A 27,058-nucleotide genomic window follows, 5' to 3' on the forward strand; every position below is an offset into this window, starting at 1 on the left:
TGAGTCAAATCACTTGGATCTGTGGCAAAGGCTCATATTTTGGATCCTTGGTCACCAGTTGTTGGGACTGTTTGGAAAGAAGTGTTGCCTTTTTAAAAGAAATGTGTCATTGGGTGGTGGGCTTTAAGGTTTCGAAAGTCTATGCCATTCCTAGTTAGCTCTCTATGACTCATTCTTGTGGATATAGTATAAGCTCTCAGCTACTGCTTCAGTCTCCATAATGCTCTCAGCCATCGTGGTCATGGACTCAGCCTTTGAAACTAAGCCCCCAATAAACTTTGTTCTATAAGTTGCCTTGGTCATGGTGTCTTATCCCAACAATAGAAGAGTAATTAAAACAGGATTCATAGTACATCAGTGGCCTCATACAGAGGCTAGCTTCAAGAAGAAGAGACCCCTGAGTGCCAGGTGCTACACTCTGACTCATTAGGCCCACATCACTGAAGTTTGTCTATAAGGCTAGCAGGTAAGTATAACATTGGATTTCTAACAGAAACTATCCTGTTCACACTAAACAACCATGAACAAGGAGCCATGCAAGAAAATTTGAGAGATTAATCTCTGAAGAATATCCTGACCCTGGTAGATTTAGGTCGAGAATCCTTAGGCTAGAGTTGTCAGAAGCCATTGGAGCCATTATCCATAAGCCAGCGAATACGCAGGTCCCAAAGGATGCGCGATCCATCCTGAGTGCCCATCTCAGTAAACTGGATGTTATAACCAGACTTGGCTCTTTTGAATCTGGGTATAGCCCAGAGTACAGGAACGTGGTCCATAGTGAGCTTTGCAGTAAAGAAATCTGACCTTGCGTCTCCTGTTTTCCTTTATATCTCTGTCCCATTTGGAGGATGGGAGGGAAGGTTTATTCAGAACCATTGAGAAGGCTGAGAAATCCCAAGTCGCTTAAGACCAGTCTTCATTCCTCCTGTTAACCTGGTAGCGTGCAGCCTGGAGTGCCTGGAGCTCTACACTGAAGGAGCAGGCTTGGGGTGTGGATTGAGTTCTGCATTAGAGCAGACAGGGTGAGTGGGTAAAGCTCTGCATGGAGCAGCAGGCTGGCTGCTGAAGTCCTGTGATGTGGCAGAGAGACTGAGGTATGTGAAGCTCTATGTTGGAGCAGCCAGGCTGGGTGGGTGGCGTTCTGCATTGGAGTATATGTCAGAGGTTGACAATCTGTTGTTTTTAATGAACACTCCCCCCCTCCCATAGGCTCATGTATTTGAATGTCTAGCTCTTAGTTGGCAGACTATTTAGAAAAGGATTAGGAGGTGTTTCTTTGTTAGAGGAAGCATGTCACCGAGGATGGACTTTACATTTTTCAAATGCTCATGCCAGATCCAGTCTCTCTCTAGCTCTGCCTGTTGCCTGTGGATCAGGATATAAAGCTCTAGGTTATTGTTCTAGCACCATGCCTGCCTGCTTCCTGCCATGATGATAATGTATTAACCTTCTGAAACTATAAGTAAGTCCCCAGTTAAATATTTTCTTTTTTTCTTTTTTTCGAAGCTGGGGACCGAACCCAGGGCCTTGCACTTGCTAGGCAAGTGCTCTACCACTGAGCTAAATCCTCAACCCCAATACTTTCTTTTTTTAAGAGTTGCCTTGGTCACGCTGTCTCTTTCTTGCAATAGAACAGTAGTAACTAAGACAGCGTCCTTGCCTCATCACTTGTAGGCTGTCTGATTTCCCAGGTCATGTACTGATCCTGGCTTCTCTCAGTCTTTTCAGAATTATAGCTTTCTCCCACAGGTTCTCACAGGACTACATAGATTTGAAAACAGTGAGAATAGTGGCTGTAGTGTGTGATAACACTGAGCAAAACTTGGCAGGCAGAAGAGTCACCAACAGGACCAGTACTCATTTGGTTCCTTGCTGCAGTTCAGTGATTGACTTGGCCCCACATCATACTCTGACGACCAGAGTTAGAATATGACTAGCTTCCTACAGGGCAAGCAGTGGGCAGGGTAGATGCTTTTTCTGTGGGTTTACTGCTCAAAGCTTAGTTCTAAACCTTTTCTTGGTTTGCTGTTTAGAATGGAGCTTTTTCCTAAGGTAAGGGATAAGGTAGAATGAACTGTTCCTATGATTGCAGTATTGACTGGGCCTCTCATATGTGACATGAGAGTTGCTCATATGTTCCTATGATTGCAGTATTGACTGGGTCTCTCATATGTGACATGAGAGTTGCTCATATGTTCCTATGATTGCAGTATTGACTGGGCCTCTCATATGTGACATGAGAGTTGCTCATAACGGTTATATTATAGTCTTCCCACAGGCCAGGAAGTAGAAGCTATGGAGCCAACACTCAGAAAGACTCAATTATTTGTCCAAGGTCATGCAACTGGAACATGAGAGATTCTAGATTTGTTTGGCTACAAAAGGCCTCTTGGAGTGAGATAGAAGGAGCTCTGATTTTCTATTGAGTCTGGAAAACATGGATAACCATGCATAGAGCTGGGATGAAATGTAACCTGTTATGCATAGTGGAGATGTGGGAACTACTCTGTATCAATGCCTGTACATGTGTGCATGTACGGATGTGTGTACAGTGGGCCTATGTGCTTTCCTTTAAGAAAAGTATACATTCTTTACACACTATGTATGCACATTGGCAAGCATGCAACTGTGCCTGGAGGTTGGGCAAAAGCATTAACTGCACAAAAGGAGAGTATCTAAGCAGTATGTGTATCTTGGGAGAGGAAAGACCACATGCAAAATCAAGAGTCCAACTTGTGCAGCAGGGACAGGGCCTTCCCTTTGTACCTTCCCACTGTATACAGTCCCAGCTCCTCTGGCCTCACTTTAACCCATGCTTTACAGAGCAGGGAAGAGAAAGAGCTTTGTCAGATAAGGGGATACAGGAGCAAGGTGGTGGCAGGCGAGTGAGTTCCTTCTCCAGGGTCCCACCCGGTGGGGAGGGCAGTTATCCACTCTTAATCCTTGCCCCTGTCCTTCACTTCTGTCTTTCGGGATCCAGTGGGCTCTAGATTATGGCATGAGGTACTTTGTGATGAGCTGGAAGTCTCTCTGACCCGGAAGGGATTCTCTGTTGCTTCTTCAGGCTGAGGTAGCCCAGCTGCAAGAACAGGTGGCCCTAAAAGATGCAGAAATCGAGCGTCTTCACAGCCAACTCTCTCGGAATACAGCTCTCCACAGTGACCATGCAGAGCGAGGTAACTAGATGGACTGTGACAGAGCTCATTGTCTTAAGCCCTGGTCCCACTCTCATAAGTGGGCATGTATCTGTGAATGAGTATTGTGTCCTTGCATGTCTGGGGGTGGATAACGTACACATACCTGCATCTCTGTGTGTGAGCATACATTTATGCATACAGTGTGCTTGCCTGGGACGCTGAGTTCTGTTGTGAGATCTTTGTCATGCCCCTCCCTTAACCTAGAACACTCAGCTCTGAAGGCTTTTCTCACAACATTGATTGAAGCTCTGTGCAGCCCCCTCTGGAGCTTTTTTCCCCTTAAAAGCAACCTGACTTCATTGGATTGAAAGGCCTTGCTTCTGTGTTACCACCAAAGAGGAGGCTTAGTAGTTCATCCTGCCTGACATTTGTACAAGGCCCTGAGGTTACAGAAGCAAACTGATTCCTTGTCATCCTTAGAGTTCCACTTAAATGTCTTTTCTCAGGAAGCTTTTCCTGACCACTTGACCCCAAGTAGCTGACTCTGGTCCTGCTATTCTTGAACTCAGCAGCCTCTTGTTCCCAGCATAGCTCATACTGTTACTTAGTAGTGCTGTATTTTGGGAGGTCTTGAGGTCACCCTATTCTGACTCAAGGATTTTTATCTTTGTTTAAAAGCCCCTTGGAGCCTAGCACAATATTTGGCTCACCCTAAAACTGAGCCATTAAATAAGTGAAGGGATACTGGACGCTCCCTGGGGAGTTCAAGTCTTGCTGATTAAAAGCAAAAGAAACCCTCAAGTGTTTTTAGCATGCATAGTATGTTTATGGCAACTCTCCAAGGATATGGAAAGATCACACATGTCTAAGCTCCTACTTGCCACCTGGATACTGAGCAATATCAGTCCACTGGGTTGCTGCCAGGGTGAGGCCTGATCCTGGCCTCAGCGCCTGGCTTGGTTCTCCAGCTGGAGTGAGAACATCTCAAGTCATCAGGCTTGACAGCCACTGCCTTTACTGGTGGCGCCATCTTGCTGTCCCTTCCCACCTTCATTTTCTTTTCTTTTGGTTTTGGATTGAGCTCAAGGCCTTGTCCATAGAAGGCATATTACTCTGCCACTAAACTATATCTCCAGCCTGTAATTTTTTTCATTTCGAGATACTAAATTGTTACGGCAGGGCTTATACCTTGTATCTTGTACCTCAGTCTAGGAAGAACTGATTATAGGCTTATAGCTCCATGCTCATATATAAACATTTATTTAATCAGATTATGCAGTTTGAAATTAAACCAACTGCCAAAGCTTTGTATGATGTCCAGCCTCCATTTATCATTCATAAATTGTTTTGGGTTTTCTTTTCTAAAATTTTCTTCTACTTCTAGTTTTTCTGACTGCATGGTCTTCCCTCAAACTGACTTAGGCATCTGATTATGATATATATGATATACATACATAGAATATGAATATTTATGTTCTTAGGAAATGCAGTTTATGAAAGACTTTTTTATACTCCTCTCAGTTTTGAGTAAATGATATTTTTATTTTGCCCCTAGATACAAAGAAAAGACAAAACACTAGGTTATTCATAATGTACTCAACACATGTCTAATGAGACCCATTGTGCCAGAATGGAGCCATATTCACATGTCAAAGGCCATCAGCATATGGAAATAACTGTCAACATTTGTACAAGTAATTCCTTCTATACCTCAATTCTTTTAGATCAAGAAATCCACCGTCTGAAAATGGGAATGGAAACACTGCTGGTTGCCAATGAGGATAAGGTGAGACAGTTGCCATGGCACCTTGTCCTTTCTTTGCAGGTGCCTCTAACTTTGTGCTCCCTTCTGGTCTTTGCTCTTCTAGACAGGGCTGTGCTGTCACTGACAAGCTATGTTAAGACAACAGCTTTTATCGCTAGAGACTCAACTTCAGTATTTGTTTATGATGCCTGAGAGTTTCACCTAAACTGAATCTCTCAAAGGCAGCTTAGAGCTCTGTCTGTTCATGGTGGTGTGCTGAAAAACCCCTGCGCTCATGTCACAACTCTTAGCATGCTCAGCAGCAGCCCCATGTGTGCAGATTACCTCTCACAGTAGAACTATCATAGGGACACTTTTAGCAGCATGCAATGCCTCAGTTTACCCTGCTACCATACCATATCTGATTCCTGCATAATCATAACCACATCCATACACAGAAAATTACCTAGCTGGTATAAACAGTGTCTCTGATAATCACAGCCCTACATTTTCAGCAAATGAAAAAGACTCAAAAATGCTTGGATAACTTTGCATAGGATCAGATGATCAGTGTATGGCAGAGCTAAGACTTCAAACCCATGTGTTTCAGAATCCATGTGACCCAAGGCCCCAGGCTGTAGCCTTGAAAGAATGGATCCTTTCTAGGAACATCTGTTATATAAAGAACTTCAAATTCCGAGGGTATGGGTGAAGAGATTGGGATATGTCTTATGTCTGTAGCTCCAGAGGGTGACACAGCAATGAGAGGCACTCTGAATCAAGACTGTTTCAGAGAGTATGAGGCAGAGAGGTATGGTTTTGTCAGCACATAGGCCTTTTCAGGAGTGTCAGTGTTGACCACACCTTAGTATAGTACTATGAGGGTCATAGACTGCCTGTGAGGCAGACCACTGGGGCCCAGTGGACCCTGACTTTCTCTCTTTGGGGTCTTTAGCAGTCTTATATGGGATTGTTTTCACTGTGCTCCAGATAAAGTTGACTGGAGACTGGAGGTGGTGTTAATCTTGTTCTGCTCTTATACCATGGCAGGACCGTCGGATAGAGGAGCTGACAGGGCTGTTGAACCAGTACCTAAGGGTAAAGGAGATTGTGATGGCAACTCAGGGTAAGAGAAAGAGGAACCCCCATTTCCTCTGAAAGATATTTTGTCTACAATGTAAGAAGCAGGAATAATTCTGCTGCCAGGGCCTTTGCCCCCGGTTGGAGCTGTAATAGAGAATGGATCTATATGTAGACTCTTGGCTGGTGCGAATGGTGATTTCTGGCAATTTTATCAATATGGTAGTTAGGTCAGAACTTCTAGGGACCACTCATTTGGTTTTTAGCTCTTGGGAATCCTTCTCATTATTAGAGGATCCCCAATCTGTCTTCTTAGGAACCCCCTTCAAGGCAGTGAAAAGAGTCAGACTGGGTCAGAGTCCTCATGAGCCTTAGAGCTTGTCAGCTTCTCACAGGATTTGTAGTTCCTCGAAGATGCAGAAGATACATAGGGGTCTTCTATGAGTCACCAGGTGACCGGGCTGCCATAGAAAGTCAGTGTTTCATGTTTACCACCCAGTCTAGTACAGTATGCAAGCATCTTATGTTCATATGAGCACAATGGTGTTCATGTGGCTCCTGTACCGGCCTGGGCTTCTGTTGCTGATCCTGCAAGAGCAGTTAGTTTTTCACAGGAGGGTTGTTTGAAGGATACTGCTTCTGGCTGAGCTACTGACTCTGTTTGAAAATAAACGTTGTCTCTGCAGGGCTAGGAACTGACTGGTTCCTGCCCAAGGCACCTGCTGGCCCCCTCATGAGTGTTGCAGGTTCTTTTCTCTTATTCTTTGTGATGTTGGGCCAAATCCCTCATGGGACCTGATTGGCCTTTGGCCAATAAATAAGAACTTGGAAGCAAGAAGTGACTTGCCTGTCTATTCAGGGATAAACTGTGACCTTAAAGTGACCCTGGTGGCAACCCTTGATTGGATGCCCTAAAGAGTTTTCCCAATCACACTATTAACGTCTCCTCATGTAATAATTACTTTCCTTGTTGCTCTCATCAGAAACATGACAAGAAGCAACATAAGAGAGAAAAAATCATTTTGGCTCACAGTTTGAAGCATGTGTGCCATGGCAGCAGGAATGTGTAGCAGGGACTCCTTGTATTCTGGTTGGCCAGGAAGTGGAGAAAACTGGTCAGAAATGGGCCGAGCAGTAACCCCTATGGATTACCTCTTAGCCTAGCAGCCCACTTCATCCAATGAGGCTCCACCTCTGAAAAGCCTCACAGGTTCCCAAAACAGCAATATTAAGAACCAAACACATGCACCTATGACAAACATTCTATATTCAAACCATGACAATGTACATCTAGCTTAGTCTTTCTTGTTTTTGAGACAGGATGGAGTTGAACCCCCAAGTTGAAGCAGTCCTTCTCAGTATTTGTTAATAGAGAACAAACACCATTAGGGTTCCATGGTATGAGATTTTGGGCAAGTCTCACAGTATTTGAGCAAATCTCAAAGTAGTCATTTAATAATCTCACCAATGCTTTAATATTTCCAGGGCCTTCAGAGAGAACCCTCTCAATCAATGAAGATGAAATAGAGGGAAGCTTCCGGAAATGGAACGCTACAAGTAAAAGCCCAGAGGAAGTAGTGAAACAAGAGGTACTGTGCTTCCTCCCACAATGCAGGGTTCAGTTGCCATTGGAGCTTGCCTGATGTAGAGAGGCACCCAGCAGACACCTATCTATTATACATCTTAACTGATGACAGGGATAGTCCTCAAGCTTTGGCAAGAAGGTTCAGGGAGCTCGGGGCTGAGCTCTGGCTAGAGACAGCGTGGTGGCCACTGGAACTCTGAAGGGCAGGAACTTTCCTCTTTAGTTGGCTTTCTGTTTATCTTTTCTCTCTGGCATGAAGCACAGAACAAGAGTGGTGATTATTTTATTTACCAAGGCTTCTCCAGGGTCTGCAGTCAAGACTTATTATACCCAGTGGACTTCCACATATGTGATAAATGAGTGATTCCATCTTGACCATGCAGAGACATGGGCATCTTCCATAGCAGTGCATCCCTGCCTCACGCATGCCTCTGTCAGTCCCTCTAACCAGGGCATGAATTTTCTCCTCTTTGCTGTAAAATCTGACCCCACTGTATCACTCTCTGGAATGTGGTTAAACACAGATGAGCAAACACATTCACAGACAGAGGCCTTGAGCGGGTGGAGGCTGCAATAGGGCCATAAGATTCATGAGATCTAGAAAGTTCAAACTAAAAATGATTATTTAATCATTTTGAAGGACTTAACCTTTTTGATTATTTTATTTATTTATATGTCAAATGTTGTCCCCCTTTCCAGTCTCCCTTCCTCAAATCCCCCATCCCCACTCCCTTTTGCCTTTAAGAGGTTACCTCCCCCCACCCCCCACTGACACACACATACCCACACACTTCTGCCTCACCCCTCTAGCATTCCCCTTTGCTGGGGCCACAAGCCTCCACAGGATCAAGGACCTCACCTCCTACTGATGCCAGATGAGGCCATCTCTGCTACATATGCAGTGGGAGCCATGGACCTACCCATGTATACTCTTTGGTTGGTGGTTTGGTCTCTGGGAGCTCTGAGGGGTTCGATTAGTTGATATTGTTGCTCTTCCAATGGGGTTGCAGTCCCTTTCAGCCCCTTCAGTGAAGGGCTTAATCTTTAATAAAGGAGAAAATGACATCCAGTAACATACACCTCATCCCCCATTATTGACTCAAGGAAAGTCCATTAGATTGCTGGTAGTTATATCTGAGCAGTAATCAGGACTTGGAGTTTGTCTAACTCACTCTGCAGGTAGATGGCAGATATTAAGCAAAACAGGATTTGAACTTAGGTCTGTTAGACCAGCAAGCTCTGGTTCTTAATACCTGGGCTATGTGGCTAGAGATTTCCAGAAAGACCTGGGGCTTGAGGGAAAAGACAGGGCTCTATGGTGAGTGCAGTAGTGAAGACAACTCTGTCCTTTCCTCCTTTTTGTCTCAGACAGGCAGGTGGCATAGTTCCTCTATCCCTGTTTATTAATCTGCCTCCTGGTGTGGGTATGCTTAATTCCTACCATAGGGTTGGCAGGTAATAGATGGTGTGGATGCTTGCTGAGTGACTCTATCTCTCGGGTCCTCTCAGTGAGCCACGGAATTTGACTCTGGTTCTCTTAAGCCAAAAGGAAGTGTTTAGGATAGTGTGAACAAGTGACCTTCTGAATGAGAGAAGATGAGACAAGCTATGAAAAGAACAGAGGCGATGGCATCCTCCCAGTCTTGGGAGTCTGGTGCTAGGACCTGAGCTAATGTCTAAGGTCTAGGGCTTAAGGACAAAGGGAGGTTTGATCCTGGAGGCTTATATGCCCTTTGTCTCTCAGAACTTGTTATATTACTTGATGAGCATTTCTTTTTTTTTTTTTTTTTCCGGAGCTGGGGACCGAACCCAGGGCCTTGCGCTTATGCTAGGCAAAGCGCTCTACCACTGAGCTAAATCCCCAGCCCTTGATGAGCATTTCTTGAAAGAACAAAGCATTAATATAAGTACACCCACCATGGCTGTAGCCTGGGGCAGAAGCGTTCTTAGAGGAGTCATCAAGGAGAAAGTCATCAAGGGAAATTTCTCCATGGCTGCTCTTCTGTTTGTGAAACAGGTATTGCCACGATGCAGCTCTCCCACCCCAGGGCCACCTCCATTGCCACAGAAATCATTGGAGACCAGGTAGGAATCTCTCTAGGGCTCACAAGGTAGGTGGTGACTGGGCAGGTGTGGTGTGTATAGCCACAGGGCTCTGGGCACAGTGTTAAGCCAACCTCTCCTGGCTGCTGAGGAATTTCCTTTCCCATAGGCTGAGAGTCATTGACATTGAAGAAAGACCTAGCCAGGGAACTTGTTGGCTATAATTCCTTCGTTTTCTTTGTGGCCACCAGTAGCATTGCCCCCCCTTCTGTGCATTTGATGTCCTCAGAAGAATAGCCCCTATGAAGACACAGGTCCCCTGAGCTGACTGCTCAGATAGGTAGAGCCAAAATGAAGGGTTGGAGGATCCTAGGCTATGCTTCAAGCTATAGCTAGTGAGTGTGCTTGCCTCCTCCCAAAGAAGGGGCCTGAAGCTTCCTACCCCGATTACTTTTGGATTTAAAGGCAGGTGACCCAAGCACTTTTCTTCCACCCTGACTCTGTGGACACTGGGCTTCCTTAGGGACACCCAGTGGTCATCTTTTATTAGTACTACTGTTGGGCCTGGCTTGCCCCAAGGTCTTACCTTATATGTGGGTTACCTCCTATAAGGTGATTTCTCTCTGGTCTTTACTCCAAGCTGAAGGCAGGCTGTTGGTTAAGTATCTAACATGCCCTGTTCATGAATGACATCCAGGAACGCTTTTCATGGTCACTAAGATTCCTTTCTGTGTTTATACAGGGCTCAGAAGAAACTCTCCTGTAGTCTAGAAGACTTGAGATGTGAATCTGGGAATAAGGTCAGCTCATCAATCGGCCCAGCACAGGGCTGGGATGGGCAGGTGGGACCATGCATGTTTTAGGAGATCATAGGGACAGGAACAGCAAGGTCAGAGCCAGATGCCACATCCAGCCAAGAAGATCATGGATAGTGGCCTCATCTCCCTAGTGTACCTGGGCTCTCTGCAGGGATTCTAAATGAAGGAATAATGTTGGTAAAGGGGGTGATATCAGGAGTACATACAGCCTGGGCTAATCTAGAAGATTAGAGAAATAGCTTAGAACAAAAAGTCTGAAAAGATATGAGGAGGGCTGTGTGGCTCCTTGTGTGAGGATGAGCTTGACCATGTGACTGGACCCAGGGCTGGAGGGGACAATGGAAAGCTTTGAGTTTAGCAATGACTAAGCACAGAGTTGCCCTGATGGAGCCTCTGGTGAGCAATGCTTCCTATTGTCCCCTGACGTCTGTCAGAGTGGCATGGTAGAGATCTACAGAAGTTGTGAGTTGACAGGACGCAATGCCCAGCCACGTGCCTCTTGCTCCATTGGTCAAAGTGCTGGAAACTACCCAGAATATTGTTCACGGTCTAGACAGTGGCCTCTTTCTTACTGTGGGTAGTAATCGTCTGATATGAAGGAGTGAGGCAGAATCCTTACATCTCAGTGCACAGATGGAAGCAGGAAGGTGGTTCTGAGCTGCTGATGGTGACTAACGCAACTCTCCTTTTCTCCCCATGCTTGAATCCTTCTTGTCACTCCATAGTGTATCAATGGGAACCAGACGTCCCCGGTGGGAGAGCCCAAGGTACATTCATTTATGTCCTTATCACATGTCCTTGGTTGTGATGTTTGCCAGAGTATTTTAGCAAGGTATAGCTTTTGTAGCTTTAAAATGTGTTAACTGTAAGAGTTACAAAGGAATGAGGAAAGGGGAAATGTCACTTTTGTGTGGTCCATATGCATGATGTGCTTTCTCTACCATTATCCACAGTGTTACCATTTATCATTATAACTCTGCTTTGCCACAGTTAAAAACACAGGTGTGCACTCAGTCTATCTTCAGTGAACAAATCATGTTATAAAAACTCCATTAGAACTCATTTCCTCCTAGAATCCTGCAGTGACAACTGATTATAGTCCTAGGCTGGAGGACCAATATTGAGCTCATGGTAAACTAAAGCTTTGTATAATTAGTGCCAGCCCCACCCAGCCACCATTGTAAGGGGAATGCACTGTGTTTCACAGGCTCTTCTGTCTCCTCTGCCTTCCAAAGGAGACACGGGGCTTCACTACATGTGGCCTGAGAAGGCTGTTTGTATTTCATACCATTATGGCAGAATAGGGCATTTCTGCTCTTCTAATTCTTTGTGGAAGAAAGACCCCATGGGTATTCTCGTACCAGGAAAAGGCTTCTATTTGCTTTTGTGTTTATGGCAGTCCGTGCTGTGGCTAGCCAAACATTCCTTAGGCCATGGGGATTGCTAAGAAAACATCTGCCTGCTTTTCTATCTGTTGTGTTTTGTGACGCCCTGGGAAAGCTCTGGGGCCCAGCCATTACCCTTCCAGCCTCAGCTTCAGAGAAGCCATTTACACTTGTCTCTAAATAACATGTAAGTGGCCACCTACTCCTTTTTGCATGCAGCTGGCTCTTCATCCATGCTTTAAGACATCGTGTTGCTTACTATGGGAGATGAGTAATGTAGGCCTGCTTACAAAGTACACAATCTAGATTGAAATGCGTTCTCCCACATCTTTGATCATAATTACAATCTTATGAAACTTGGCTTAGCTCAACATGGCTCTTCCCTCTACACACACACACACACATCACCTCATCCCAGCACCATTCCACAGGTACAATAGTTTGTCCATAGCATCTCCTTCCTGCGGGGCTGTGCTTAAACTAAAGCTTTTTATGGCGGAGTGTTCCTTGTGTTCTGAGTTCCTCAGACTAAGTACTCCTGACTTGGTCTCCTGTAGAATGAGTCGGACTCTCCCATTCCCAAAACTCTAGAATTAAGTCCCTCCAGCCCTCTGTAAGTGCTTTCTTCTCAGAGCTGTACATTGTCTTCCCCTGTGAGTGGGTCACCAGCCTTCACACCACTCAGTTCGTGGTGGATTCTTTAAATTGTGCCCTGGGCATGATATTCTAGATGCAGACCATGGTGTGCTTTTCTGTATCTAGGGTCTGTTCTTCTTGATTGCTGTCCCCTTGGACCTGATCTGTTATATTTCCTATTCTTCTGTTTGTCTGCTGAAAGCGGTTTACTGGGCTCTGTGCTTATTATTCTTCAGTTAGCCTAGGGGAGGAATTCACCTGCTAGAAATGAGCAAACAGAGGGTTTGAGAGGTTACACAGAAAGGGCTTTCCCTGAGTCATTCTGGCCAGAAGCTTAGCCCTCTCTGAGCTAGTAGGCCACCCTTTTGTTCTGATTTAGAGTAGCTGGGTGGCAGGTTCTGCCCTGCTCTTGCTCCCCACAGCTGGAGTTATTCTTGAGGCTAGGGAACAATTGGGGTCAGGTATTCCTGTCTCCTTCTTGTCCTGCCTTGATGTCCCATTCCTTTCTCCACAGTGAGTCATTCCCTCAGCTTTGTTTCTTGGCTGAAGCAGAGCTCAGAGAGCCCACTCCATTGCTCTCTGTTCCTTATTGGTCTGGGCCTTCAATCATCCTTGGGTTAGGGCATGTTCAGTCTGTACCTAAACTCTTCAGAGACCTCTAGATGGTCATGGTCAGGGTCTTTCTGTTGTCCTGGCCTTATACTGGGGGATCGTATGTGATCACTGAACAAAAAACCCTTTTGAGAATCCTTCCCCACTTTGTATTTCTTATGGAAGATGGAACTTGGTGTCTGGTCCTTTGGTTCTCTAAACTTAAAACAAAGCCCAACTAGTTTATTGTGTTTGTGTGAGCACATGTGTTAGAGGTCTACTTAAGGTGCTCATTTTTCATCCTATTCCTCACTGAAGGAGGACCTCTGTTGTTGCCCCTGTAGCTGCATTCCTCACTGCAGGCTGGCTGACCTCATCACAGGCTAGTTGACCTCACTGAGGGCTGACCTCATTGAGGGCCTGATGACCTCATCACAGGCTAGTTGACCTCACCATGGGCTAGTTGACTTCGCTACTGGCTAGATGGCCTCACTGCAGATTGGCTGACCTCACCATGGGCTAGCTAACCTCACTACAGACTAGATGACCTCACTGTGGGCTAGCTGACGTCACCATTGACTAGATTACCTCACTTAGGGCTAGCTGACTTTACTTCAGGCTAGTTGACCTCACTGTTGGCTAGATGACTTCACCATAAGCTAGCTGACCTCACTGCAGGCTAGCTGAAGTCACTGTGGACTCGCTGACCTCACTGTGAAGTAGATGACCTTCAAGCTTCTGGGTGATTCTTCTCTCTCTTCCTCATCCCACTATAGGAGTGCTGGGTCTATAAATGTACGCCGTCACATCTGGCTTTTTAGTGGGTTCCAGGAATTGAACTTGGGTCATTAGGATTGGGTAGTTAGTGCATTTATCTGCAGAGCCCTCTCCCCAGCCCACAAAATCTCTTAACTGTTTTGACTACTCTTTTCCCATGGTCTAAATCTGACTGAGTATTAGAATAATCCAAGAGGCCCGTTTAAAAGTACTTGAAGTGGATTCATTTTCAGAGGGACTGATTCACAGGGCTAGGGAGGAGCCCATTAGTTGGTGTTGTTTTCACAGGGCCCTGGGTGAGTGTGAAGCAGCTGCCAGTAGATGAGCTAGCACTGGGAAGCTGCTGGGCTGGTTCACATGTCTGATCATGCCTGACCTCTCTGCCTTGCAGGCCATCACAAGCTTAAAGATGTCATGCCTTTCATTTCTGGACATTCTGACATGTCTACTCATGGACCAGATTTCTTTAACACTCTCATTTCTCTCCAGACTTCTCATTTCTAAATTCTTATGTGGAGGCTCTTGCCAATGTGCAGTGAATGAACTGAATTTCAAACGGCTCCTAGGACATGGAAGCATACTGAATTCAGAAACGTACTACACACCTGACTTTCAGTGAATGAACCTTCTGAAGCTGTCTTGGTCTTGGCAGTCATCCAGCCCCATTCTGACTTTCCAGTTTTAAGATTGGTTCTGCCTCTCATATTACTCTTCTTCTGGGTCCAATCAAGTGATCTCTTGGTGATGTTGTCTTATTTTCTTTTAATGCTCACACTTGCAATGTGTTCTATATGTTTCTGTTGGGTTTGTAGTGTTAGTGATCTTTATATACTTCTTAGCAAAATAAAATAAATGCTAGTCTTTCTCCTTAAAATCAGCTGGCTTTATTGGGATTGCTTTTTAGCCAGAATCTAGCCACAGTGCTTACTGAATCTAAGGGTACCTCAAAGGGGATGGTTCTAAGTTCCTATAGACTCTATTATCACTGCTGTAACATGGCTAGGCTCATGGCTAAGCCCTTGCAGAGATCTGCCTTGGTCTGGTCTGAGTAAGGGTCTTACTTAACAAAAAGCCTTTTGTAACCACAGAAAAGCACAAATACAGAGAGATCAGAGAAACTTGGACCATACTCCTCTTGCTTTCCTGTCCCTTGGGATCAACCAAAACTGTGGCTTGTGTTTTTGAAGAGCCTGGGTAGAGTTCAGGACTGTGAATTCAATGAACCTTTAACTAACATGGGACACAGGGCTCCTTTTCTGAGAGTAGTTATAGTCATCTCTAGATTTGGGCTTGATCCCTTCTCTATCTCACTGTATGGATAGGTCATTACCTTTCTTCTAGACCAGGAGAAAGGATCTTTGAGTCAACCTAAGTGAAAAGCAATTCTTGAAGAAAGAGTTTATGTACATAAAGATTTCCTAACTAGTTTGAGCTAGAGTATGAGGGTTAATTTGACGCTTCCCCTGCCCCCCTACCCCTTCTCTCTTTTCAATAGGACAGCTCTTTCCTAGCAGAGCAGAAATACCCCACATTACCTGGGAAGCTCTCAGGAGCCACACCCAATGGAGAAGCTGCCAAATCTCCTCCTACTGCCTCCCTCCAGCCTGACTCTTCAGGGAGCAGCCAGCCAAAGCTGAGTGAGTATCTAGCCCTTGGGTTGGTGGCCTCAGGAGCAGTGTCCTTAACAGTCACTAAGCTGACAATATACATACTCCAAAGTTGAGAGTATTTTCCTAGGCAAATGTGGCCAGCAGCAGATGGTTTGATGTGGTCCAAGAGGTCCTCTTTTGGTGTTCACAGAGTTCTCCTTACTTACCCCAAACTCCTCTACCTGGCTATTCCCCCGGGTCCATGCTTTATAAAGTTCGTGAAACTCAATGCTGCCCTATATTTTCATTGCTCTAGATAAATCCTTAAGTAACTGTGTTCAGTTATACTGAGACTGCTTCAGGTCATTGTAGTATGAGTCCTGGTATCTGCACAGGGACTGCTCCCCACTCCCATTGCTGATCCTCCTTCTCTGCCTGTGGATATCCAAGCTTGTGAGAAAGTGGCACCAGAATCCTTTGGCCTGATGCCTCCTCTCACCATGCTGACCCTATGGGCCGAGCTTGGTTACCCTTTAACTTGTCCTTTGTGGGATTGTTTTCCTTTCTGTTTGAGTTTTTCTCTTTTGCTAGATGATACTCTTTTTATTTCTTTGCTTCCCCGTTACTGTTGGGGCTGGACTTTGGCCTCTCTTGCTTCTTCATGTGGCTTCTCTGCTTCTGGGTTGCTGAAGATCGCGGCTGGAGTATCAGTGCTCCCGTATTAGGTACTGTGACTGTTCCAGGTGAGGTAGAAGTGAGAATGCCTTTGTTTTCCATTTCTCATGCCCTGCCCACATTCCAGAGTCTCCCTCTGATTAAGTAGCGAGCTCCTTATTGGAATAGTCTACAATTACTTAGACCCCAAAGTCTTAGAATTTGAAGACATTAAATCACTCAAATCTGAGAACTCTGGCCTCACTAGTTCTCAGTGAGAGTCACTGGAGGTGACTCAAACGCTTTTGACTCCCAGGATCTTGGCATGGAGTTCAATCCTAAGGGCAACACTGGGAAGAGTAGTCTGGACTCCCACAGAAGGATAGCTCCAGTATAGGGGTGGGGTTCTGAAGGTTCCCCCTCCCATTCATTAACGTGCCTTTTCATTCTGTCCACCTTAGGAGACACAGAAGGTGGTTGGGAAGATATCGTCATGACCAATGAACTCTCATCTACTTCATCTGGTACTGAGTCAAGCCCCCAGTCTCCCCTGACACCAGATGGCAAACGGAGCCCCAAAGGCATTAAGAAATTCTGGGGAAAGTAAGTTGGTGGGAATGGTTGTAATGATGTGTTTAGACCAGGCAGATGCTGTATGAGTCCCTGCTCCATCTCACATTTGCACAGATGCAAAGGTAGAATGATCACATTCAGAGAGGAGACTATGAGCTAGTATTTTTCAGGACTCAGAAGAAGTGTGGCAAGCACTCATCAAATACAGCTAGCTGCATGTGTCTTTCATCCTAGGCATCCCTCTGTCTCATGTCCATTCCCCCGTGATGAGGCACAGACGAGAGTATGTTCTTTCTGTGTCTCTCATAAAATATTTTAAAGACAAAAAGCCAAGTACTTGCTAGTCCAACTGTTTAATTCTAAACTGAGGCAGAAACTGGAGTCTCCTCAAAGGCATCAGCCTTTACTTTGATCCTGTGAGGAGTGGCTCAAAGCCCAGGGTTAGGCTTAGTATTGAATCTAGTCTGTTAGAAGCACTGTCATAGGTCATCTTCCCTGGCTTCAGGATAGGGACTGGGAATGGTAGTGCCCAAAGCATTGAATTGAGCCTGGCATATCTAGCCCCTCACACTTTCTCTGGATTCCTCTCCATGCAGAATCCGAAGAACTCAGTCAGGAAACTTCAACACTGATGCACCGGGTATGGCGGAGTTTCGACGAGGTGGTCTCCGGGCAACTGCAGGGCCAAGACTTTCTAGGACCAGGGACACCAAGGGACAGAAATGGTAAGGATCCATCCAGGCCATCTGTGAAGAGCTTTTTGAAATCCTGGCCAGGGTGCAATGCAAGCAGGGGCTGGATGCCCCAGCCTCAGAGTCTAAAGGCAGTGGTCTTTCATACAGAACTCGTCTGCTTGACATGAGTGGATGGATATGCCCACACTCACAGGTGCTGAGGTAAACGCATAAGACTCTCTGCAGCCAGGCCTGGTTGGGGTAGAAAGGCTATGTGAGTTACTTATCTAGTTTTTGCAAACAAACAGCAAAACACCAAACTTGATAAAAGCAACTTGAGGAAAAAAGAGATTATTCTGGCTGTCAGCTCGTCACAATGGGGAAGGCGTGGTGGAAGCTTCACATCTTCAGTCATGAAGTGGAAAGAAATGAGATAAATGCCCACTCCCTCCCTTGTATCCAGCTAGGGAGCCCGACTAATGAGAAGATGCTGCCTAAAAGTTAGAGTACAAATTACTACTTCAACTAACCTACCCTAGAAACTGTCTCAGAGAAGTACCCAGAGATTTTAGGATTTTCCAGGTCCTGACTGGATGACAGTATTAACCACCAGAAAGACTGTGAATGGCTGTGTTCTGTTGTCACTCATTCTCAGTGATGCCTTTCACACAGGATTGTGAAGCCAATCAGAGTGGATTGTAGAATCCCAAAGCTGGGTTGGTATCTCTGTTCAATTACTGGAAGGTGCACGTGTCTCATAGCCTCTACCCCTCTACTCCTCATTTGCTTTGGCAATGTAGGGATTGAAAATAAGTATTTTGTTAAAGTTTAATTAGAATTATGTCAGCTTCTGCACATCTAATCTAGATGGACAGCAGCCACCTGCCACTCAAGGATCAACATCGTGTCTTTTGGGAAAAGAGATTGTGCTGTCTTACCTGCCTCTGGACTGGTGTCCTCTTCTAGGCTCCATAGAAAGGCTTGGGGAAGCCTACATCTTCCAGTACCCCTCATATCTTCACAGTAGCACATTGCACTGAAAGGTGCACTGAGGGGGCTGCTAAGGTGTGAGTGGCATGGACATCGGAGCACTGATTTTCACATAACTGTCCCATCATGCTCTAAAAAAATACGCAAAACAGCAAGTCCGTTTGGAGGTGTCCCTAATGGACACTCTTCATGTCTCTTCTTATCCCCTTTCTTTTCCCAAAATACTAAAATAAAACCAAACAATAAGCCAAAATGCCAGATCACATAAAAACAGTAAAGGCAGGAAGAAAATGTTGATACTCAAATATAAAGTGAACTCACTATAAAAAGGTTGTCATTTCTTGCTAATTTTATATACTGTTCTGACATCAATCAAGGCAACATGAGTCTGATGCTCCTGCTGGAAGGATGCAGACAACCATTTAAGGGGCGGAGTGGCCACCACCCTGAGCTATATAATGTTACCACTCACATGTTACCACTCACATGTTACTTAATGGAAATTTTCTGAAATGGCACCAGTGATTCTGAGAACCATATGACAGTGCCAGTTGTAAATTTTGGAGCTGATACTGTTTTATTAGTATAATAAAAAATGAGGGCTGCTGATGTCACTCTGCTGCCGAGCACTTGTCAACATGCGTAAAGCCCTGCATGCCATCCACAGCACTGGCAAAGTGGGCATGGAGGTACACATCTGTAAGCCCAGCATGCCTGAGGTGGAGGAGGCAGAAGGATCAGAAGTTCAAGGTCACCCTTAGCTATCCACCAAGTCTGAAGCTTCATTAGGCCCTGTCTCAAGAATAAAACTAAAAATACATAAGTGTTATCGATTGAGCTTGAAGCTAGACTTAGTAAAGTTCTGTTCTCATAGAAAGTATTAGAGAACTGTGGTCAGAGCACACACCTAAAATGTGATGGTAAAACCTGCCATAGAGGTTTATCAGGGAATTGGGCTAAAAAAAACTGAATTTTGTGCAGGGGTTTCATGTTAATTTGTAATTTTTTTACAGTTTTCTCATTCCAAATATTTCCCAATTCTATATTGAAATTTTATATTTTCTAGACAGAGGGTGCCCCTATTTGTATAAATTCTTGTCTTATAAAACCTGAATCTAGGTGTTAGAGAGTTGGCTCAGTGGTTAAGAGCACTGACAGCTCTTCCAGAGGTCCTGAGTTCAATTCCCAGCAACCACAGAATGGCTCACAACCATCTGTAATGGGATCCAGTGTCCTCTTCAGGTGTGTCTGAAGATGGCTACACTGTACTCGTATACATAAAATAACTAAAATCTGAATCTGAACTTTTTTTGAGCCCTGCTGAAACCAAAGCTCTAGGCTAGGAGTATTTGGTATTTCTCCCAGTATTTATTCCAGAGTGCTGGCTTCTTTCTGGACCTTTAAGGAATTCCCTGTTTAGCCAGGTATTCAGCAAGTTCTTAAAAATCATTTCTGCATGTTAGGGGTACAGCTGGTCCTAGGGGTGCAGAAGGCCTAGGATTTCTGGCTGGACAATTAGGTTGTCCTAAATGGTTACATAAATGGTACTCAATCTGCATGGACTTTTTCCTTGTCACTCCCTAACAATAAAATGAAACATCCCTACGTGCTGTTTGTGTTGCATTGGTGTGGTAAGTAATCTGGGCATGATTTAAAGTGTTTGGGAGGTTCTATGTAAACACTAGATTTTATCTGGGCTGGAACATCCTCCTGGAATCCATCTTCTGTGGGTGCCAGGGGAGAACTGTACTTTGCTAGAAGGGAATCTCTCTTACTAGCTTGTCTTAAAAATCTATAAATCTCCATTTATATTTAAAACTGAATATGAAGTTGTTTGGTCCACCTTCCCCCCATGACTTGGTTGGAATTTCAAATGAGCGATTACATTCACACTTCAAATGAAAAATTTATGTCCCTAAGAATGGATGGTTTTTAATACCTAGGTGTCCTGTCTAGGAACAAGACCTAGCTCTTCATTTATTCATGGCTTCTTTCTTATGTGCTCAGTTGAGTGTTGCAGCTACATCAAGTCACCCTTGGTGCACGTCCACCCTGCCCTCATACATGGCCAGAGAACGTCTATGTGCCTTGTTAAGGCAGCCCCTAGAGAAGTTATAATTATAATTTTTGGTGGGGATTTTTTTATTGTTTTAATAAAAGCCATTAATCTACATGGATAATATGTAGAAAATTGACATTTTCACGTCACATTCACTCTGTATATATAAACATGCAATAGTTTGCCTATGCATACTTTCATTCTCTCTCTTCCAGTAATTTATCTCTCATGGGTTTCTGGGTAGAAAAAATCAGATCATCTGAAAAGAATTGAGTCCTTTATTTCTACTTTTTAGAATCTGTACTATTTTATCAGTTCATACCTGGCTAGATCTCTCTACCAGGGTTATTAATAATAGTTATTAATAATAAGTACTGACAGTGCCACACACACAGCATGCACATATACACATGCACCTTTCTGCTGATTATAATGGAAATGCCCCCAGTATCTCTATTTCTATTTATAAATAGAGCTTTGGCTTCTATTTTCTCTCTTTTCCTATTAGAGAATGGACTGTCTTTTCCTGTTAGAGAATGGACTGTCTGTTCCTGTTAGAGAATGGACTGTCTTTTCCTAGTTTCCCAAGCATTTCCCCAAGACTGTTGAGTCTTATGGACAAAATGGCTTGATAATAGGTGTTCATACTGTGTTTCTAGAACTATGTGCACTAAGTAGTCCCCTGAGGATCATGCAGGCTGCCCTATGCTCAGAAAAGCTGCAGGTGAAACATGAAACCTGCTATTAAGGTGGCTTTAGAGCCTCACAAACATCAGTGGGTTGTACTACAATGCCGTTTACCTTGTTGGCTCTTTTAAAAGATTGTTTGTTTGTTTGTTTGTTTGTTTGTACTGAGGCTTTGTGCTCTGCAGAGCCCCAGGTACCTTAAAACAGAAGCATGTTCTTCCTTTGCTTTCAGTGATGCCAATGCCCCCTTTGCCCAATGGAGCACAGAACGTGTATGTACATGGCTGCAGGATTTTGGCCTGGCTCAGTACGTGATCTTTGCCAGACAGTGGGTGGCATCTGGCCATACACTACTGACAGCTACCCCTCAGGACATGGAAAAGGTAAGGGCTGAGTGTGAGGAACAGATGACCCTATTTTTCCCACAGAACAGTGCATGGATAGGTGGTAGCCTCCATCTATCCCATATACTTGGAGAATGTACAGGGAAAGCTGAGATTGCCTTTTGCTATTGCCTTTTGCTACGGGCTAACATCCCAGGGTACTGTGCACCTACCCCAGGCTCTACCACTACCCTTGAGAGTATCTCTATGTCCATGACATCCTCTAAGGACCAAGTTGTCCTTAGACATGTGGTCATCTTTTGCTTTCAGGAGCTAGGGATTAAACACCCACTCCATAGGAAGAAGCTGGTTTTAGCAGTGAAAGCTATCAACACCAAGCAAGAAGAAAAGTCTGCGCTGCTTGACCACGTTTGGGTGACACGTAAGGACAGCCATATATTTATTGCTCTGAAAGACAAAAGAATTCCCCATTGAATGTGTGCCTCAAAGACAGCAGCTTACTTGTGAAAGACAAACGGATTACTAATACTTAGGGGGAAGGAAATCAAGAGCCTCAAAGCGATCATTTGTCACCCACATCATCTTTTCTCATGAATCCTAATGCATCTGTTTTTGTAGGGTGGCTTGATGATATTGGCTTACCCCAATACAAAGACCAGTTTTATGAATCAAGAGTTGATGGGCGAATGCTGCAATACCTAACTGTGGTGAGGATTTTTCCTTAAGTATTTCTGTTGTTCCAGTGAGCACTCAGCCCAGGTGTCTCCATGCTTGCCGTTTTAAATGTGATCCCCTCCTTTCTTCTCATTCTGCTTTTAAAAAAGATTTATTTATAAATGTATTTTATGTATATGAGTGCACTGTCTTCATGCACACCAGAAGAAATTAGATCCCATTACAGATGGTTGTGAGCCACCACGTGGTTGCTGGGATTGAACTCAGGGCATCTAGAAGAGCAGTTCAATGCTCTTAACAACTGAGCCCTGAAATTAAGGCCTTGGAATTGTGCTGTTGTTACTTACTTAAGGCATGTCAGGTACCAATGTACAAACCATGGTGGTAAATGAAACTGTCTGTGAGAACCTTTCTGAGATGTGGAAGGTCTGTGTTTGTTCAGGAAAGAACTGTTGGGGTCTTTTGTTACCTTAGAAACTGGCTTATCAATCAGAACTTTTCTTTTCCAGAATGATCTACTCTTCTTAAAAGTCACTAGCCAACTACATCATCTCAGCATCAAATGTGCTATTCACGTGCTACATGTCAACAAGTTCAACCCCAACTGCCTGCACAGGAGACCTGCTGATGAGGTGAGGGGATGTACTAGCTGTCCATGTGGCCCTGAGTCAGGACACCAGGAATATTCTGAGAAAATGAGGATGCTTTCATCACAAAATAGATCATAGTGCTTTAGATTCTAGTACCTGTAACTCCCCTGTTGACTCTGATGGTGGTTTTCTAAGTCATCATAATGATCTAAGGATTTGATGCAGCATAAAAGAGAGAGAAAAGGAAAGACAGTATGGAAATATGGGTGCCAAAGTAGACAGAGGAGACAAGGTCCAGGGTGTTAGAGGGGACAGAGTTCCAAAAGACTAGATGGTTCAGAGTGGGTTACTCTCCTTGCTGGTATAAAATTAACTAACCTGGAGCCTAGATGGCGTAGGACCTTACTAGAGGGGAACTAGATAAATGTGAAGGAACACATGTAGCTGATATGCCTAATACTGTTCTATAAACTTTAGGACTTCCTGGTGAGCCCCAAACTGAGAGCCAATGGATCATGTCCACCTCCTCTGTTGTGGAGAACTGGTCTACCTCTGGTTCTTTAAGGGTTTTAAACACCTACCTTTGCTGTCTAGTCTTTATTTTCGTGCTATTCAACAAATATGTCTTGCATACTTTCTGTATGAGTGTTGAGCATTTTGAAGCCCACAGGGCTGTGTGAAAATATGTAGACATTACTATATTTTATGAAAATATTTACTTTTTGTTTGTGTGTGTATCTGTCACAAATATATGGGTACCTGCAGAGGTCAGAAGAGTTTATCAGATCTCTTGAGGCTGGCCGTGAGCTATCTGGCATGGGTGCTAGGAACTGAACCTGGGTCCTCTAGATCAGTAGTGGAAATTATACTGCTGAGCCCTCTCTCAAGCCCCAGCTTCAATGTCTAAGTGTGGATACGCTTAAAACATTTGCCCATGCCAAAGAATACTTTTACCTAGAAAACACTATTGGTTTGTGCTAAAACTCAGGACGGTTGATTCAGATAGTAGAGCATACATATTTCAGCAGAACTCAGTAAGATACTGATTTTTGAGGACTGGGCATGCTCTTGAGTAAGTGGTCCAGATAGCTTGGGTTTTAAGGCCTGAGAGCCTGCTCAGTTGTGGAGCATCTGAGGCAAGAGTCCCCAGAAGTGCTGACCCCACAGAGCGCCACACAGAACCTAACTGCTTCACTCTCCTCCATCACAGAGTAACCTTTCTCCTTCAGAAGTTGTGCAGTGGTCCAACCACAGGGTAATGGAGTGGCTGCGATCCGTGGACCTGGCAGAGTATGCACCCAACCTTCGAGGGAGTGGCGTCCACGGTGGCCTCATTGTGAGTGGCTGTCTGGTCTAGCTCACATGCCTTGGCCCAGACTGGGGTATTCCCAAACCACCTTTCTTTCCTAGTTTTGTTCATGCTTCGATGATTTAAAAAAAAAAAAAAAAACCTGAAAAATCCAAAACATAAGGGAGAAGGGGTTTTAGCTCAGTTCCAGGCTTCAGTCCATTGCTACAGGGAAGTCAGAATGTAGGGCAGGAGCTTGAGGTGGCTGGTCACATGACATTTGCAGTTGAGAGGAGGCGATGAATACATGCATACTGCTCAGCTCCTTTCTTAACTCTTACACCATCCAGAAGCCAGGCCATGAAATGGTGCCATATTCAGGACAGCCTTTCCCAATTACCCTATTAAGAAAAATACCTACCCTCATGCCTGAAGCCCCCCACTCCCCACATCATCTAGGCAACCACTCCTTGAGACTCTTCCCAGATGATTTAACAGGTCAAGTTGATGATTAAAGCTAAGCCTCGTACTTTGTAAGGGCCAGGCATTCTAGTGGAAAATGAGGTACTTCATCTGAACCATTCTAGAGAATTTGAAATCTCAGAATATGTCTGAGATCTCTGACTGAGCATTACTGTGCCTTACAGAAAGAGCTAGGATGACTTCTGTGAGGACTCCCTCAGCTTCAGTCCCGAGGATTCCAGTCAGCCGGGTGCTTGCATGAGATCAACTCTGAACAAGGCAGTTCCACCTGTTCCCAGAGGAACACGGGGGCTGGGGAAGTGGGGGAGGTCACCAAATGCAATTTCCTGATTGCTATGATATGATCTTAATCACCACTTAGCTCTGTCAAGTGTCAAAGCCAGAAGGGAAGTGTGAAGGTGGTGGCCTAGATGCCATCAGAGAAGACTGAAAACAGCCTTATCAGAGAGGCTCTGGTTCTCTGCTAGCCTCTGAATATGAGGTCACCAAGCCAAAGCTAGGCCTTAAACTGGGGAGATGTGTGGGTAGGACATAGAACACAGTCTCTGTTCTGGAGGCACCCAGTGCCCAGAGGAACAAATATTTACCTCCCCATGCCCCTGACACTCCCCAGTGCCCTCTACAGTGACCACTGGCTAGGTTTGTTTGTGTTTTCTTCCTAGATCCTGGAGCCTCGTTTTACTGGGGACACCCTAGCTATGCTTCTTAACATCCCCCCACAGAAGACGCTCCTCAGGCGCCATCTGACCACCAAATTCAATGCCCTGATTGGTCCTGAGGCTGAACAGGAAAAGCGAGATAAAATGGCCTCACCAGCTTACACACCTCTGACCACCACAGCCAAAGTTCGGGTGAGCTGTGAGAGTCTGTGTGTGGGTCCCAGCAGCCTGTCTTCTGAGCCTTATGCTAAGCATCTGTTAGTGCGATGCCTGGGCCAAACCAATGAGTACAGCCCAACATGAGGGCCATGCTTGGCTTTTGCTGTAGGAGTCTGCTCCTGAGGTCTGTTCATCTTTATTAGATCCATTCCCTACTTGGCCTACGTCCCAGGAAAACAGCCCACGTTTCTGTATGTTGGAAACATGTACAGGAAGTAGCTCTTCTTGGGAAGCTGTTCTGTACTCCAGTTCTGCCAAGCAGATGAGTTCTGGGTTCCTTCAGTCAGGTCCATCTGTGTGCCACAATGCCCCAGGGACTTGCTCACAGCCATCTTGCTAGCACTAAGAGTGCTCTCACAGCAGCCCATCCTGTTTGTGTTCTATGGTATAGGCAGCACACAGCTGACTCTAGTATCATCCAAGCACCTCCCATTCTCTGGCCTCTCTGAATCCTACAAAGTCTAGCCCAAGCTATACCATCTTCAGTCTGAAACTGTCTGCAGGCCACAGGTAACCTCCAGAAGCTGAGCTGAACTCGCCCCAAGCAATCATTGGTGCCCGCTATACCTCCTGCTCACGTTCCCTTCCCTAAGGATGCAGGACCCGAGCATCCCTAAGGAGGTCTTGGGAGTCCAGCAGAGCAGCATGAGCGAAGCTCAGGCCAAAAAGGCCAGCCCAGGTTCTTCCAGGGTCTGGATATCCTTGTGGCTCTGGGCACCCCTCACTCACGAATGTGCCAGCAGCTGTGGTGAGACAGGTCCCCTGTGCTTGACCTCAAGAGCAGTCAGTAGCATTCTAGGGTACCCCTCACTCTACCTTGGGAACTAGGAAATTGCTAGTGGGGGGAGGGGAGTGGGGCTGAGTTTTAGGCACAGCCTCAGAGGAGCAGCTCTGTGTTCAAAGTATCTACCGGCCTTGCTTCAGTATAGAACATGTTGTCGGGAGTCCTGCTTCCTATAACACTTTCATTTCTTTTCTCCTGAGCTAGCTCCCAGATTTATCATCAGTCACATCTACGCACTGACACCAGAACTCCTTCTCATCACCTTGCATTTGCTTTTTCAGCCTAGGAAACTTGGATTTTCACATTTTGGAAACATGAGAAAAAAGAAGTTTGATGAATCAACGGATTACATTTGCCCCATGGAGCCTGGAGATGCTGTCAGTGACAGCCACAAGGTCTACGGTGTCTACCGGGGCCTCAGTCCCCTTGATAACCATGAACTAGATGGTCTGGACCAGGTGGGACAGATAAGCTGACGCCCCTGTCATCTGCCTTCTCTGTGCAAGGAGAGCTCACAGTAACATCGCGTGTCACCATATAACTGCACTTCACCCTCGTCCTTGTGCATGACCTGCAAAAAAAACAACTGTGTGTCTTTGGGCTGGTTTCCTTACACACCTTAATGATGGTCAGGAATGCAGTTATGCAACCACAAAGGGGACAGACTTTGGGGACTCTAGCCAAATGTGGACTCAGGGGAGATTACCTGGAGACATTGTATATATTTAGTAATTCATAATATCCGTATTTCAGCTGGAAACACATGAGCAGAGGCAGGCCCTGGCCAGTCCCAAAGGCTCAGTTCTCAGACACTGCCCCTATACTTCTGTCACAGGAAGAATTCAAGTGCCTTAGGCCTGGGAGCCACAAAGTCTTGGCTGAGAGCAAAGCGCCAACAGTGGGTATTTAGGCCATAGTGACAATGTAATTTGATTGTACCTTACTATAGGGCGGCCACTTCTTTCTGATAATAAAAACAGTATTTATATAGAAA

General features: G+C 45.1%; 1 protein-coding gene across 1 annotated transcript in view; it reads left to right on the plus strand.

Annotated features, from left to right (window-relative positions):
* Positions 1 to 27,058, plus strand: part of Ppfibp2 (PPFIA binding protein 2) — a 149,196-nt gene extending 122,138 nt beyond the window's left edge. Inside the window, exons 8-25 of the mRNA XM_032893203.1 lie at positions 3,065 to 3,176; positions 4,862 to 4,923; positions 5,932 to 6,007; positions 7,447 to 7,550; positions 9,564 to 9,631; positions 10,332 to 10,389; positions 11,133 to 11,174; positions 15,292 to 15,433; positions 16,078 to 16,110; positions 16,501 to 16,642; positions 17,209 to 17,337; positions 21,255 to 21,405; positions 21,676 to 21,787; positions 21,985 to 22,073; positions 22,551 to 22,673; positions 23,842 to 23,967; positions 25,065 to 25,253; positions 26,346 to 27,058. Coding sequence (XP_032749094.1) covers positions 3,065 to 3,176; positions 4,862 to 4,923; positions 5,932 to 6,007; positions 7,447 to 7,550; positions 9,564 to 9,631; positions 10,332 to 10,389; positions 11,133 to 11,174; positions 15,292 to 15,433; positions 16,078 to 16,110; positions 16,501 to 16,642; positions 17,209 to 17,337; positions 21,255 to 21,405; positions 21,676 to 21,787; positions 21,985 to 22,073; positions 22,551 to 22,673; positions 23,842 to 23,967; positions 25,065 to 25,253; positions 26,346 to 26,540 — 1,953 coding nt within the window. The 3' untranslated portion in view covers positions 26,541 to 27,058. The remainder of the gene's footprint in view (positions 1 to 3,064; positions 3,177 to 4,861; positions 4,924 to 5,931; positions 6,008 to 7,446; positions 7,551 to 9,563; positions 9,632 to 10,331; positions 10,390 to 11,132; positions 11,175 to 15,291; positions 15,434 to 16,077; positions 16,111 to 16,500; positions 16,643 to 17,208; positions 17,338 to 21,254; positions 21,406 to 21,675; positions 21,788 to 21,984; positions 22,074 to 22,550; positions 22,674 to 23,841; positions 23,968 to 25,064; positions 25,254 to 26,345) is intronic.

This window comes from Rattus rattus, chromosome 2 (assembly GCF_011064425.1).
Source record: "Rattus rattus isolate New Zealand chromosome 2, Rrattus_CSIRO_v1, whole genome shotgun sequence".
Taxonomy (NCBI): Eukaryota; Metazoa; Chordata; class Mammalia; order Rodentia; family Muridae; genus Rattus; species Rattus rattus.